The 15,732-nt window shown below is 51.8% G+C and overlaps 5 protein-coding genes across 5 annotated transcripts; 2 read left to right on the top strand and 3 right to left on the bottom strand.

The window, feature by feature from the left end:
* Positions 1-664: 664 nt before the first annotated feature.
* A1O5_05774 (uncharacterized protein) lies at positions 665-2,580 on the bottom strand (the record flags this gene model as incomplete). Its single annotated transcript, XM_007746373.1, has 5 exons — positions 665-1,115; positions 1,176-1,313; positions 1,367-2,253; positions 2,304-2,412; positions 2,465-2,580. The coding sequence occupies 5 exons, from the start codon at positions 2,578-2,580 to the stop codon at positions 665-667; spliced, it is 1,701 nt and encodes a 566-aa protein (XP_007744563.1).
* A 2,545-nt stretch (positions 2,581-5,125) lies between these two features.
* On the top strand, positions 5,126-7,344 carry A1O5_05773 (uncharacterized protein; the record flags this gene model as incomplete). The annotated part of the gene is made up of 3 exons (XM_007746372.1): positions 5,126-5,968; positions 6,022-6,146; positions 6,198-7,344. The coding sequence occupies 3 exons, from the start codon at positions 5,126-5,128 to the stop codon at positions 7,342-7,344; spliced, it is 2,115 nt and encodes a 704-aa protein (XP_007744562.1).
* Positions 7,345-7,361: 17 nt separating this feature from the next.
* A1O5_05772 (uncharacterized protein) lies at positions 7,362-8,441 on the bottom strand (the record flags this gene model as incomplete). Its single annotated transcript, XM_007746371.1, has 2 exons — positions 7,362-8,209; positions 8,312-8,441. 2 exons carry the CDS (start codon positions 8,439-8,441, stop codon positions 7,362-7,364), a joined length of 978 nt encoding a protein of 325 aa, XP_007744561.1.
* An 881-nt stretch (positions 8,442-9,322) lies between these two features.
* Positions 9,323-11,297, top strand: A1O5_05771 (uncharacterized protein; the record flags this gene model as incomplete). Its single annotated transcript, XM_007746370.1, has 5 exons — positions 9,323-9,571; positions 9,706-10,154; positions 10,223-10,655; positions 10,707-11,094; positions 11,176-11,297. The coding sequence occupies 5 exons, from the start codon at positions 9,323-9,325 to the stop codon at positions 11,295-11,297; spliced, it is 1,641 nt and encodes a 546-aa protein (XP_007744560.1).
* A 1,066-nt stretch (positions 11,298-12,363) lies between these two features.
* Positions 12,364-14,134, bottom strand: A1O5_05770 (uncharacterized protein; the record flags this gene model as incomplete). The annotated part of the gene is made up of 4 exons (XM_007746369.1): positions 12,364-12,759; positions 12,883-13,241; positions 13,359-13,634; positions 13,732-14,134. The coding sequence occupies 4 exons, from the start codon at positions 14,132-14,134 to the stop codon at positions 12,364-12,366; spliced, it is 1,434 nt and encodes a 477-aa protein (XP_007744559.1).
* Positions 14,135-15,732: the final 1,598 nt, after the last annotated feature.

The raw sequence follows: 15,732 nt of genomic DNA, 5'->3' as shown, positions 1-15,732 counted from the left end.
GGACCACGATGAAATTGATCCATTGGCTCTGCAGCGCACGCTCTTGGCCGTCACAGCGGCCGCTTTGGTCTTCATGAATGCTAGCTGACGTCTGAGAAAAGCACCTCGCATTTTCCGAAGCGATACTCAGTACGTATCTGACCTTTTGCATGGCATCGGCACTGCCGAAATTGACCCTAAGCGAGTCCAGCATCTCCACCACATGACAAGCTTCCCGTTCGGCAAATTCCTATTGGTTTTAGGAGATGCCGATGCTTCCAATTATTAACGGGTGCCGGTGCGCTCTCCTATGCATCGAATCCAGCCCCGACCGAGGCAGACTCAGCAGTGCACCAGGCCAACGGGATTTGCAGTTGCTTCTACAGGGCAGATCAAGGAAACAATACATTACGAGGATCTATATCGTGGTTGCCAGCAGATAATATGCTAGGGCAATTGCAGTGACAGAATGTTGAATGGGATTCCCACGACTCCTCAGAAATGTTTGTGACATGTAATCTTCAGGGATCCGATCTGGGCAGCATATCTGCAAGCTGTAGAATGCTTACTCTAAGCGATTCAAATACACATCTATGTTCAGCATGAATAGATCAAGAGTCCCCACCATCGACTCTCTGAAGGGCGTGCTGTGGGCCCAAGTCGTGATGAGTAGCTACAAACATTTTCAGGCCAACGTAGTGAAAGTCTGTGTCACGTCTTTCTCCTTTGGCGGCGTCTTTTCGCCAAACTCTTCTTTCTGGTGCCCGGGCACGCCGTCGATAACGTCCTCCTCAAAATGTCCGCTCGTCTGGCCAAGGTATTCCAGGGTCATCGGCATCCCGTCACGGTCTGCAGGGTACGGCTTTATCGGCCAGATGCGGACCAAGATATAGTATACCAACGCGCCGGTCAAAGATGCCAAGATGAATCCCATCGTGTACATGTCCTTGCTGGCCTGGCTGAAATGGGGATTGTAGGCTCCTGCGAGCCCGTGGATGACGATGACGACTCCAGCCACCCAAGCCGCAAACATACGTAGGTTGAATCCTTTCCAGTAGAAGTAAGGCCCGTCAGAGCCGTCATCGTATAGAGACGGCACGTGGATGTTGCCCTTGCGAACGACCCAGTAATCGACACTAGACTCACAATCAGAATGGGAAATCGTCTCCGATATGATTCTCAAAAAGAAAACTTACATCATTATGGCAATCACAGGTGCAATGAAGACGACATAGGATCCCAGAAAGGTCAGGAAGGTCTGTGCCGACGCCTGAAGTTTCCAAGGGACAACGGCCAGGCTGATGACTGCGCAGAAGACTTGGCCACGCGGAATACTGTCACATAGCCGTCAGCAAGTCATCTAAAGCATTTACCACGCCAAACTTACTTGAAATACTTAGGAAACAGCCCAGTTAAGTCAGCGCCCACGGGCAGACAATTTGACGCCAAATTGGTCGCCATCACGGCCAGGGCCTGGATGAGACAGACCAGAAAGACGGCTGTTCGCGCCCCGGCATTCCAATTGTGATCCAAAATAGCCCCGAGGAGATCCCACATGTTCCAATATGCTGTCCCCCAGAGGTTCAATGAGGCGCTTGAACAGGCAATGCCCATGAAGATGACGAAGGTTTTGCTAGTGAAGATACCCACGGCTTGCGCCCAAGCAGCGTCCGAGGGCTTGCGAGCGTATCTGGCCAGATCCGCATTCGACATGATCTCGGGCGAGATGCTTCCACAAACAGAGTTGATGCCGTTCATGAATGCCCAACCAAGGGCGCTAGTCGTCGAGGTTTTCGTGATTTGCGTTGAACCTGTCAAGCCTCGATTTTTGCCCACCACATATCCAAAAACCGCGATGAGCACGGGAGGAGCGATTGTACTCTTGATTGTGTAGAGCCACTTGGCGCGTTGTGGGTGGATTAACATGAAGGGCAGCTGTACGGCCCAGTAGAGGAAAAAGGCAGCAAGGCCTCTGGTAGTGATGCCAGCACTCTCAGGGAGGTGGTTGGGAATGTCTTGCCAGTTGTGGCCAAATGCGCATCGAAGCATCACGTCAAACAATTTTCCCGCATAAAAGGTCTGAGTTGCAAAGTAAATGATGGCGACGCAACCACGGAGGAAAATGAACCACAAAGATCCAAACATGCCAGCACTGGCGCGCACAAAAACGGGATATCCAATGTGGTAAACAGCGGGTCCGCGGGATTGAATGACCAAGACGATAGAACAGAGCAAGTTTCCCACGGCGATGGAGAGAAGTGCTTGCCACCATTTCTTTTTATCGTCAGCTGATTACATAGAGTGGTCATTTGCCGAGGACTCACCAATCCCTGATTGACCAGACTTGAACCCGTGTTCCATTGATTCGGGTTGAAGGAAACCGCCCAGAAGAACATGAAGTAATTCCAATGCCTCCATGTTCTTTGCTGAACCCTGTAAAACCGGTCAGTAATAATAGTGGTCATAGACAGGGAGTAAAGTATACGGGGTCGGGTCAAGATCTTCGTTTCCCCATCTTCTCGTCCCTTCCTTCTTCTGGATTCTGCTCTCTTGAGTCTGGATCCGGCGATCAAGTTGACGAAGGAAAGATCCGACACTCATTTTTGGACAATGTGTCAAGGGTTCTGCTTAGACACTCGAGTGGGTGAGATAGGCCCGGGTGTCTTCGCAACGAGGCAACGTGCGGCGATGCGTGAATATAGTTATAGCCGCACTTCGAGACAAATGCAGTGCCTTCTCAACTTGGAAGTAATTTGATATCGATCAACGCAGTCGAGAACTTGGCTGAGACGGGAAATCCGAAGGTTCAATCGTCGGCCCCGGATTGCTTTTAGCAAGGCTGGGCTACTCCCCAGACCAGGAATTAGATTCTCCCGGAGACGGTCTCCTTATCTTGAAAAGAATGCACAAGGTCCACATGGTCAATTCTGTCCTTGTGCTCGATATATCGGCTAATACAAGAAGGCCACAGGTATCAACCAACGGAATTCGGCAAACCCGTGCACATTGACCAACCTTAGCAATGGCATTAGTTGAAGCATCATCGGAGCCTTGTGACAGATGCGATAAGGCTAATGGAGCCAGCCAATGGAGCAAGGTTCCTCAGCCATGATTGGTTAGTCTTGAAGTGAGCATCAAGAGGCGGATATCATCACGTTGATTGTGGGATCTCCGCCATGACCATTAGCGAAATGGCGGGCTTCTCCTAGGATTCCCGAGCTACCGCCTTGACAGCAGGCAGCTCCGTCTGTATTCTGGCCTCCACGTTGTAAAGTCAATAACGATATTGGCTCTGTTATGTACTTCAAAAAAGGTCTTATCAATGTTCGATATGGCGACGGATGACATAAGTAACACAGCCTTGCACAGCCCTAATTAGGTTAAGTGCAAATGAGCAGTATGGGTCTTTTTTTTTTTCGGGATACTTACCAGAACAGGTCTTCAAGCCACTAAAGCCATTCGAAGCTGCACAGCTCCATGTCTTCTGCTTCATTCAACTTGGAGTCACCGTCCGTGGCTTCAGTCCAAAAGAGATGGAAATGTGTGCTTCGCATATTCGCGAGGGCAGGCCGCGCACGCCGCCTTAGGATCAAGAAGGTGGGGACCGGAGTGAAACGGCCTACCGCTCAATCCAGGTTCAACTGTACTCCATTACTACGTGCTCAACCTACGTGCTTATATGTCGACAAGTCTTCTTCTCCCCTCCCTTCCCCAAGCCCGCTGACGCTGCTGAATGCGGGCCCAGTTGTCTCGGGAACTGGCTGAAATAAAGTTGAAGTCGCGCTGTCGGTACTGCTCTGCTTTCAACTTCTACAATGCGCTTGCTACAGTTCTCCTTGCGACAATGGCAGTCCACGGAAATTGCTGCTCCAATTAGCCTGGCGGAGAGAGCAGATACCACATACTATCAACCTGAACTTCAATTTTGTTACAGCTATTTCGTCGACACAGAAACATCAACAGATGGGCACCACGATGTGGAGACTATGCAGTACTTGTAGGAGCACAAATAGCTCTAGCACAAGGATATGAAGAGGTCCAATGTTAACAAGGGGTTTCATTCAAAAGATCTGTGACCAGGCAATGGCAACAGATGGCTAACCTGGTACTGGGTGCCGGTGGTGGTGGTAGTACGTGCGCTGAAGAGCCTGGTGATGATGAAGGCGACATGGACGAGGGCAACCGTGGATAGGGCGTTGGCTTATTGCGAAAGAGGGCGTTGATTTTGCAGATCATGGAGTGGTGGAATTGCTTAGGGAGGAAGAGTTTGAAGGGTGGTGATACCTTCAGTTGAGATGACTGCTCCTACTTGGGGGGAACTTTTGGGATTCACTCTCGATAGAACTCTCGATATTTGCCGCCGGGTTTTCCCAATATCTTTTTGCGAATGGAGAGGTTTTAGCCCATATTCGGCCTCGTGAACGATCGACGTTGGACCTGACATGTAGCTAGCCGCGTGTTGTGACCGACGGATAATGTCTGCGAAAGCCAAGTATGGTCATGATGACTGGTCAATGTCGCCTGTTCTAATGTCGTGGCAGGATTCTCACGACAGTCACACAAAGATCCGAACGGTCTTCGGCATAGGCCTTGGGAGAGAAGTCATTCTCAAACGAACAGAAACGCTTACCTTGGCCAACCTTGGGACTAAGACTACATAATTTCTGCGACTATAAAGCTACCGTCTTGGCACTGTCTAGGTCTGTAGCTACTCCTATGCCGAGTGGCAATATAATTCAGCACCAGCATCTGATGACACCACGATGGAAGGAGGCACAGGAGAAATAGAAGAGAGGAAGAGTCAGTAGGGAGAGGGGCTTCTTATCGCGACTCCCAAAACGGCGGGCGCGCCCAGCCTCATGGACGTACGACCATGCCCAAAGCGGGAGGCGGAATTCCCCGCCATGACTTTGACCATTGCAGTGACCACATTCAGGAGAGCATGGCGGTTTTATTATCTTCTCAGCTCCCTGCCAGGCGGTCAAGCATCCAGCCTCAAGATCGTGAATGCACTTTTGAAGCTCGTCTGTGCAGACCAGAAGTGGACATCGTCGTGTGCAGAATGGTATCGACAACTCGGCGACGTGGGCTCAAGAAGCCGACCTTGATCGTCCTTTGATCTGTGCATCACTGGAAAACGACCAGCATGCATACGGTACAACATTCCAGTCCACGCATCGATGACGTGCAAGAACGACCAGCGAAACGACGAGCCCGAAGCGCCGTTGCCTGCCAGAGATGCAAAGGCCGCAAGCAACGCTGTGACAATGAGTTTCCGTCTTGTTCCAACTGCCTCTGTGCCGGCGAGCCTTGCTCTTACGGCGTCAAGCAAGTCTATCCGTCAGAATATGTCAGGTCATTGGAGAACCACATTGCTCAACTCGAGCAGTCACTAACCTCTGTCGATCCCAAATTGGCAGCCGATCATCTCGCAAATATGAACGAGGCGGCAGCTCCTCGTTCCTCCAGAGCGTCAGTCGAACGGCGAAGCCATGACGATCGAGAGGAGAATGCGGAACCCAGCCTGGAGTTAGGGGTTGGCTTCGTTGCACTGTCGCCAAATTCGTATCTCGGAACATCCAGTGGATTTCAGCTGGCAAAACTGGTCAAATCCGCAATGAACGTGCCAAACCTGGATGCACCCTCAGCAGGACCATCGCGGCTTGGGACGGATCGAGTCCCCTCCTCTGCGCGTTCTCAGCATCAGCAGGGGTCTGAAAACTTTGTTTTCGCTGAGATGCCTAGCGACGAAATGGGGGAAGAACTCACCAGTACTTATCTCTTGAAGGTCTATCCCAAGCATCCATTCTTGTCCAAGAAGAGGGTTCATGCTCTGAACAAAGACAGAGCAAATCTCCTGTCTGCTCATCAATCACAATCGAAGGAAGGCTGGTCGAATCGATTAGATTATGCTATTTTGCATTTGGTCTATGCAATCGGAGCGAGGTATCTGCAATTGGCAGATGATAATTCCTATCCATCGCCCGAGGTTTGTATGCCCTGATACAAGTCGGTGTGAACAACAGATTCTAACTTCAATAGTCTCACTACGCAGCTGCGTTAACAGAGATTGACATAATATCGGACGTGCGAAGCCTCGAAAATTTGGAGGCAATGCTCCTGCTGTCCATCTATCAGTTGAGATCGCCTACTGGTCCAGGAGTATGGTATGGACACCGCCTGTTACATCTCCAGGTCCTTCACTAATTCCCCTCCAGGTGGATGATAGGGACAACGATGCGACATTGTCTCGATGGCGGTCTCCACCGAAAGACAAATAATTTATCCAACTTGGTCGATCAACGGCGCAAACGCATATTCTGGACGGCGTACATGTTGGAGCGGTCTGTTGCCAGGACTGTCGGCCGCCCATACTCTGTATCGGACAGGGATATCGATGTTGCCTTACCAGCGAACATTGAAGACTCGTACGAAACAGAGGAAGAGATCACTGCAGCCATTCTGCAATCGTTGGCAAATCCACATCAAATCACCTCCCTAACGGCCGCAATCCACATCATCCGGATCCAGCAGCTAGAGTCCAAAATCTCCCATACTGTATGTCGGGTGGATAAACCCATATCGGAGATCAGTCCGCACAAGATAACCAAACTTCGAAACGCCCTCGAAGAGTGGAAGGCTGCCATCCCATATGTCTCGCATCCCGAGAATGAGGGAAAGCTCCCCTACAGCACCACCGACTACCACATGATACAATACCACAAAGCCTTGGTTCTCCTTTTCCTGCCTTTGCTCCCATCACTCTCACCGTCACACCCAGACTTTCGCCTGTTCGCCTACTCGGCTGGGCAGATCTGTCAGATGTACAAAAGACTCCACAACAATCAGTCATATATTTCGTTCTCGTTGCTCGCCCTCCACGCAAACTTTATCGCTGGTCTCGCTCTGGTGTACTGTTTCTGTCTGGACCCAACCCTGTTTGACGCGAATTTCAGCGGCGACATCCGCGCCTGCAGTACCATGCTCTACGCCATCTCTGAACGCTGGCCAGCGGCACGAAAGGTGCGCAACGCGTTTGAAAGCCTCGTCTCTGCCACGATCGAGGGGAATCACGGCACCACCTCGACATCGTCGTCGTCGTCATCATCATCTGGGCGCACCGCGCGGGCCTCCGGGAGAAACAGTCATGGACAACACGCTCTCGAGGTGCAATCACTCCTGAGCCACCACGGAAATACCGACAGCGACCGATATGCCGAAAATCGAGTCCAGGATAGCGTCTGGGACAGCTTTGAAACCGTACTCGGAGATTACCAGATCAACGAGACATGGATGTATGACGGTATCATTCACGCCATGGACACCTTTCCGACGGAAGGCTGGTCTATGTGGGGAGATATTTGATGCTTAGTTAGGGCTGCTCAGGGTAATAAACTTGGTACAGGCTGATACGGAAACCGGTCCCTCCAATGCGTCGCGATGTCTGCTCGAGTACATACCCAGACATCCGGTTTCGAGCTGATGTAGTTCAGAAAGCGCTGCAACTGCCTGGCACGGCCGGGTTTGCCCACGATCCTGCCATGGAGGCCGATCGACATCATCTTGCCGCCCTCCTCGTACAGCATGTCGAACGCATCCACGAGGTAATTGTAAAACGAGGCGCCGCCGAAGCCGTCGGCAGCGAAGTGGAACTTCATGTCGTTGCAGTCGTACGAGTAAGGGACGTGCAGCAGGCCTTCTTTCGGCTTCTTTTCGCACTTTTCTTCTTCTCCTTCCCCTAGCCGTCGGGCCGCCTCTTCTTTTTCTTGCACGCTCGCCAACTTGGCGGGCAGATGCGTCCAGACGGGGACATCGTCGCCGTAAAAGTCGCTCTGCCACTTCAGATGCAGCCCCATCTCCTCGAATGCCTCCCACACCACCCCGACACTGTTCGGGCTGATTCTGCCCACATACCAGCCCGCAGGGTCCACTCCGGCCGTGTCCTGGATGGCTCTGATGGCCCGCTTTACGAGTTCCTTCTCCTCCTCGGGTGGCAAATCACGACAATCGAGCCAACGGTACCCATGGCCTGCGATCTCGTGGCCGGCTTCGACGCATGCCTTGGCTACGGCCGGGTTCATTTCTAGAGCTTGCCCCACGGCCAAGAGGGTGAACTTGTACTGATGTTCTGCAAAGATTCGCAACAGTCGCCAGATTCCCGAACGGGAGCCGTACGAGTATTCGGATTCGACGTTAGGTTGGCGTGCAGCGAGGAAGGGAGGGCCCCCAGCTAGATAGTGACGTGTTACATGTAAGTCGCGTGTGACTTGGATATGGAAAAGTACAGGTTTCTTTGTTCATGGAGGAAGAGAGTTTGAGGCCTGCTTCGTACCTTTTTCCCAGTTCAAGGTTTCTGATTGAGCATCTCCGTTGAGTACCGTCGACTCTGCGCCCTCTCTTTTATTGGACTGTTTCAGCGATATCGAGTCTAGCATATCGAGATCGAGAGAGTAAAAAGCCATGGCTGTGATGAGCCACCACTGTGTATTGGGCGAGAGGTTTAGGGGGGGGATACCGCATTCTTCCTCTTCAATGATCTTTTTTGTCTCCTCCCAGGAAAAAAAAAAAAAAAGGGAAAACGGAGAAAGGCAATTGCGCAGAAGAAACCTACTTACTCATAATTCACACATATACTGACCGCGATGCGCGCTCCCCCGGGCCACTCCGCATTTCTCCCCTGCTGGCCGTAGCCGATCAGGTCGCGGTCGAAGGAGTATTTCTTGTCCTCGATGACCATGTTGACGATTTTTGTGGGAATGTGAATCTGATGTACCGAGCACTCCGCAGTATGTAGGGGGTCAATATCAGAAATTAGAGAGTTGGACGATGAGGTCCTGTGCGAGGGAGAGGCTGCGGTGGTTCTGGTAGATGGCGAAGATTGGCCTCTGTCGAAGGGGGGAATTCGTGAGCAAGTGCGGATAGAGAAATCGAGGCCCGAACTTACCAAGACAGGTATGTAGATACCAACAGAGCACATCCAATCCCTTGAAGGGTCCGGGTCTCCTCGTCGTACACCCGGGCCCGGCTGCACGGGGCATCCAGACCGCCAATATGTGAAGCACTTGAGTGCGGAGAACGGCTCCTGCCGATGATAAATGGTCGATGCGGCGGGAAATCCGAAATTTGCCCCTGAAGGAAGGATTTAGGTAAGCGACTGGATTGAATTTCGGCGGAAGGGGTCTTCTAGGCTTCTAACACAGATTGATAGGAGCAATCTCATAAAGAGCGACGCCGATGCTAGCAGGAAGAACAATGAGATAATCCAAGCCGGAAGTTCTTCAGCAGTTCCGAGGGTTCAATACATGCCAGCCAGACCACATACCCGTTCGATCCAAAGATGATCATGTCCACAGAACCCCCCTATCTCGGAATCAGCCGTCGTAAGTTGGAAGAGCGAGACAGCAAAATCCCTGCGGAGTGGAGGATATCGATGCCGGAGGACGACGACAACCTCCTCGGTTTGCCTCGGTCTTGCTCCTTGTTATCGCAGCGAGAGCTGGACATCACAGAGCAAAATGACTCTGTCGCTCTGTTGGAGAAGATCCGTGCGAGGGAGTATAGCAGTGTCGAAGTGACGAGGGCGTTTTGTAAAGTAAGTGTTATGGCACCGAAAACGACGCGTGTCGCACTCCGGTGAGCAAACCTCTGTTTCGGTTCCGGAGCCGCGGAATACCTATCGAGTCCCTGGAGCATCTAGCTGATGGGCTATGGCATTCGCATCAACAGAGAGCTGCCATCGCGCAACAGGTTTTGAATTGTCTGACCGAGATCTTCTTCGACCAAGCCCTTGAGCGTGCGGCTTACCTTGACGACTATCTCAACCGGATAGGAAAACCCCTTGGCCCTCTGCATGGCCTTCCGGTTGCTTTGAAAGACAGCATCAATGTAGCGGGCATTGACTCGACCATTGGCATGGCGGCCTTCGCGTTCAAACCGGTCAAGAAGAACTCGGTCATCGTCGACATGCTCTTGTCACTGGGAGCCGTCATGTACGTCAAAACCAATGTCCCACAGTCGATGATGACACCGGATACAGAGAACTTTGTATTCGGGCAATCTCGAAATGCTAGATCCAAGTACCTGACAGCCGCTGGGAGTTCTGGTGGGTTGGGGGCTTTACTTGGTATTCGAGGAGCCTTGATGGGAATAGGGACTGATGTCGGGGGCTCAGTAAGGTAAGGATACATGCACTTTCGTTCCTTTAGTAAAACGACCTCGTCTAATTTGTGTGGCTCTGTGGCAGGATCCCAGCTTATTGCAATGGAGTCTATGCGGTCAAACCATCTTCCGGTCGTCTTCCATACCACAGGCTTCAGGGGTATTTAACGGACGGAGCAGAGACCGTGGGGATTCTGTGCGTTAATGGGGTTTTGGCAGTGTCAATGAGAGACTGCGAGCTTCTCCTTCGCTCGATATCGGATGCGGAGCCCTGGCTGTATGATCCTGGATGTAGTTATTTGCCTTGGGACTCGCAACCTTTGCTGGAACGACCCCTGGTGTTTGGTGTCATCTGGGAGGACCACGAAACAACCCCTTTGCCGCCCTTGCTTCGAATCCTCAGAGAGACTTGCGACAAGCTGCGGACAAATGGGCATGAAGTCATTGATATGGAATTCTACAAATGCGCCGAACTGGCCCAAAATGCGGTTGGGAACTTCAAACTTGAAGGTGGAAAGGTGGGTTTTGCTGCCTATGGATTCATAGGAGAGCAGTACTGATTTGTATAGGCTCTTGATGGCGCTCGCAGTCTGACAGGAGAGCCATACACGGAATCGGTCAAACAAGGCGGCTTGTATCCTTGCCCAGAAGGGACACTGTCCGATCTGTTTGCGTTAAGTGCGCAGAGACTGCAACTTCAGACAGACTGGCTTCAATACTGGGCGTCAACGGCGAAAAGCAGCCGCTCAGGTCGACCCGTGGATGTGATACTCTCTCCTGCACAGAGCTGTTTGCCACGGCCGCACGACACTTTGATCCGCAGTCACTTCTCGCGGATCTGGAACGTCCTCGACTATCCTGCTGCGATTGTGCAATGTGGAGCCGTGGATCTCAGCAAAGACAATGTCGAATTGCCTCCTCCTCGTGGTCCCATGGATGAGAGGGTTCAGTCTATATGTACGCGGAGTTTTTATCTTTCTCTTTCCCGTTTGCATAAATTGGAAGACAGCTGTCGACTGAATTCTAACTTTGATACAGACACAAAGGAGAAGCGCCAGCGGTACGAAGGGTTCCCTATCGGTTTACAGATGGTTGGACAACGTCAGATGGAGGCGAAATTGGTCAAAGTGGCATTGCTTGTCGAGAAATTGGTCCGGTAATGTTCCAACAGCATATCACTGGGTTCACTCACCAGGGATCTTCGAAGCCTTCGAAGCACATTTATGTCGAAACCAAAGTGTACCAAGGCAGATGAAGGACCACAGAAGACCAGCTTTTGTGTTCCTGCTGAGGTTAACTCTCTTGGGCAGAGATCTGCCCTCGTCGCCGATATACTAAGGACTGATGACAGTAACGAGAATCAACACTGCTCGTTTGTCGGGCTTGCCTACCAGGACTTCATAAACCTGGAAGGCAGTGCCTTCGGAATAGACATACATGCTCCAATAAAATGCTTTCTCGTTCCTTGAACTTCTTCTCTTCCAACGATCCCAACCACGCTGCATCAACACTGGTGCTGCACACATCCCCAAGCTCTCAAGCCTCCACGCTCACTCTAACGTGCTCAGTCCTTTTTTTTGTTGCTGCCTCCATCCATGCATCGAGATCCCGCTCCGTGGGCTCCACTTCTGACTCGTGGCACGAGCTGACTGTTCTCTGGTTAGAACCTAGAGGACGGCAAACCTCAATCAGTTCAAACCTTGCCCCCTCCTGAGAGAGCAGCGTGCACCTGCTTGTGACTGACCGCCTTCAAGTCGCCGTCGATATCTGCATATCATGAGGATCCAGCGCAATCATGCTAGAATATGGGATCTGAAAGAGTAGCCGCTTGCTTTGAGAACAGAAGCCCAGCCATCTGGATGGACGCAGGGGAACCATAACAGGTCATAGAGATGAGGGTGATTGAAATTCTGGTAGTTCGGACTTTATTGGGATCTCGATGCGGCACTGGTTGATAGCGAACCACAATATCGTGCTCTTTGCGGATGAAGATGCATGACAAGGCAGCGATGTTTACTTGTAAAGTGGCTTCTTATTTTCATCTATCGGCCGGGTCTTCGACATGACCTACTCCTCCCCTTTCCTTTTTTAACGGTTACCCCCGTATCCACGAAATGAATGACAGTTGCACAGAAGATGCAGGCCTTGGAAGTATCGCCCTGTGAATGCATATGGACTGACCAGGACCATACCGCGCTTCTATCCAATCCTCACTTGATAGATGTTTTAGTATGGGGGAGGATTGCACCCAGCAGCTGCCGGATTGGGGCCCGGATGCAAGCAATTGTCCCTTTGCGCAGGGGGGACGACCACGCTGAGGATGACCTGTGTCAGCAGCTCTGGCCAGTTCCGATAGAGTACATTGGGCATGTCGTTCGGTGCAAATCCGTGACATGGGACGCCTGTTGCATTTTCGCCAGTGGCGTTCTGGTTCACTATGTTGGCACAAACGTTGACTTCAGGCAGGCTCGGTTTGCCGAGTGAGGCGTTGACGGTGGTGATGTTCACATCGATGAACTTCATGCCGGGACACGGCACTAGGGGCGAGCAGTGGATGACAGAGGCGACGTCGAAATGCGATGTTCCCGTTATGTTCTCCCAGGTGACATCGGAGATTTGCAGCTGTCCACGGGGAAAAATTGACTCGCCGTCAGCGATACATGCGCTCATGCTTGACATCTACAGAGCAGGAAGAGACCTTTTTTGGGGGGACGGGCGTAGGAGGCACAAGAATGACCAACATACCTCGCTCGTGTCGCATACGCTGGGATCATGCCCGTACACGCACTGTGTCACACTGATGGGTTGGCCGACATTTTCAAGCACGAAGTTGCGGAACGTGACGTTCTTGATGTATCCACCGCCGCCGCCGCCGCTCCCTCCATTGTTCGTCACGGACTGCGAGCGACCTTGCCACGCCTTGATCCAAGCGCCGTTTGTCGAGTTGATGAGGTGCACATCCTCGTAGACAATGTCCTGCACGAAGTCCGGATGCCCCGGCTGTTGGCCGACGGAGCCGATTGGCATGCCATGAGTGCGGTAGCAGGTGATATTCTTGGAGACGACGTTGGTGCTGTTTCCTTTGATGGCAATGCAGTCGTCGCCTGGTGCAATTCAAGTCAATCAGTCAATCAGGACTTCTTTACCGACGAAGGAGCTGGATCCAATTACGCGCCTTTCTAGACGTTTGGTAATGGATGGTTATGGGTTTGGGTACATACCTCCGAGGACAGTCCAGTTGGTGTAGAACACGTCCCTGGAGTTCCAGGTATCGGAACCGTCCGTGTTGACGGTAAACCAGGTGTCGTTGCTAGTCGAGTTCATGTAGATGTTGGACATGCTGACGTTCTGTGAGTGGGAGATGAACGAATGCCAGAATTGCGCCTGGCTCCACGAAACGCCGTCCATCCAAAGATTCTTTGCATTGAGGATGGTGAACGCAATGGGTCGTCCTGGTTGATTGCTGTTGTTGCGGTTCTCATTATACCAAGCCTGGCCTGTTGAATGGCATACTTAACTTTCCGAAAAAGTGTCTCCCCCCGTGCCTCTTTTGAAGACACAACCTCTCTCAAGGGCCACGGCCGACCGACTTACCATTTCCATTAAATCGCCCCTTCCCAAAGCCTTTGAATGTCACATTTTCTCCGCCAAAAAACCACGCTGTGGAAAGGTTAGCGTAGACCACCGAATAACTGTGGCCCAGCCAGTAGGGAATGTTGTCGCTCCAGATCATTTCGCCGTGCAGCTCGACGTCGCAATTCACTAGGCCGGTCGTGTTCATGACCTGGTTGATGTGGAAGGTGTTTTCCGTGAGGACGACGGATCCGTTGGTGCCACAGAGCTCAAAAGCCCGGAGAATCGAGGGCGTGTCATCCACCGGCTGGCCGAAATGGGTCAAGGATTCCGGGTAGACGTAGCACGAAGTCCCATTGTTTACCACGTAGGCGGCGGCGGTCGAAACCACACCGAGCACAGAGCACAATGGCTTCAATAGCATATTGTTGGGGGGAGGTGGAATAGGGGCGTTTCGATATCTCTCAGGAAGAACCACAGGCAACAGCCGGTCTCGGATCAAGAAAAAGGTGGCGGTTCAACGTACTTTTCTGTTCCCTTTATGCTCATACATGGATTCGAGCAGAGGCGGGTACACGGTACATGGCAAATTGGACAGGAATCCTGTTCATTTGTTCGGCCAACTTCCGAGCTGCCTCTCCAACGAAGCAACCCTCGACATGAGCCTAAAGGGCTTTTGATGATCTGCATTTTAGCTCCCAGGAAGCTTCCTGGATGTGGATTTGGCCAGGTACAAAAGCTACAGCACCAACCACTAACGGTAGTCCATACTATTACATATCAAGCCATGGAAAGTTAGTGAATGGGGGCATCTTTGTGAGGGGAATAAATGCGGGGGATACACAATATGCATCTCGGTATGTATGTACCAAGGGAGGTTGTGGGGGTTTGGGGTCATGAAAGGTTAATACTGGATAGTCAAGTTTGGTTCATTGAGACGAGAGTTAAAGAATCAAGTGATAGGTTACGGCGGTGCCAAGACCAAATGGCTCAGGCCCAAGTAGGCTAGTGTGTCATGGGGGGACCCGGGGTGGGAATCCGGAGCACGGAGAATGGCGGGGAGCGGCCGCCGGGCCTGAATGGATGTCAATGTCCCCCGGGTCAAGATCAACGGCAGCAACTTCTAACTAACTGAGCTAACTACCAGTATAGCCTAGAGATCGTGCTTTCGCGAACACGAACAGCGAGCTAGCTACTCAACGTCTTCACTATTAACCTAATTGACATTTGAGGCTACATAGGTGCCTCCTCCTCCACATCCATAAACACGGTAGATCTGGGCGGATTCAATTACCGAAGAGACATATCCCAAATGCGCACTCATACGGTGTTCCATCCCCTCAACCAAGCACCCTCGGTGCAGCAAGCGGCTAGCCAGGCATCGGAGTTTCCCCAAAGTTGTTCCCTCATTTTGCTTTTGGAGCATGTTGGCATGGGGCTCATCATGCGGCCTTGCCCACCCTTCATTCCCTCTTGAAGTTCCGAGCGAGAGCATATCTCCGACCAAGAGAGGCAGAAAAAATCCTGCCGGCGCCATCAGATTCGATCTCACGCCTTTCGGGCTGTGGTGATGGATGTATCGAACACATTGGAATTCTGCTGGTCGGCGATTGACGCGTGACCTGAGGCAGTAGCCAGGCTGCCTAGCTCTGACTGAGCGAGAAGATGCAAAGCTCAAGACCCTCGCAGACTCTACCGGGCCTTCGTCTCCCTTTTTGTCTCTCAACCCACCTTGAGCACATCGTGGATCTGCTTGAGGTCCTGGTCCAGTCCGCCGACCGTCTAGCTTTGAGCAGGCACACAGGAATGGCCGGCTTGACACTATCGACCACACTTTTAGCTCAACCGCAGTCTGAACAAACTACCGCAATGATCAGTATTGTCGTTAATGTCTCAAACACACTGATTGGAAAGCTCAGCAGCTGTAATGGGATGAACGGCTGACAGACTGCAGATGGCGATTACATCGGACTCGCCCAAAAACACAGCCGACGTTCCTCAGTTTGACATACTCATCTATGA

This window comes from Cladophialophora psammophila, assembly GCF_000585535.1.
Source record: "Cladophialophora psammophila CBS 110553 chromosome Unknown aczJe-supercont1.8, whole genome shotgun sequence".
Lineage (NCBI taxonomy): Eukaryota > Fungi > Ascomycota > Eurotiomycetes > Chaetothyriales > Herpotrichiellaceae > Cladophialophora > Cladophialophora psammophila.
Note: the sequence above shows the minus strand (reverse complement) of the source record. Positions and strands in the feature narration are given on the sequence as shown.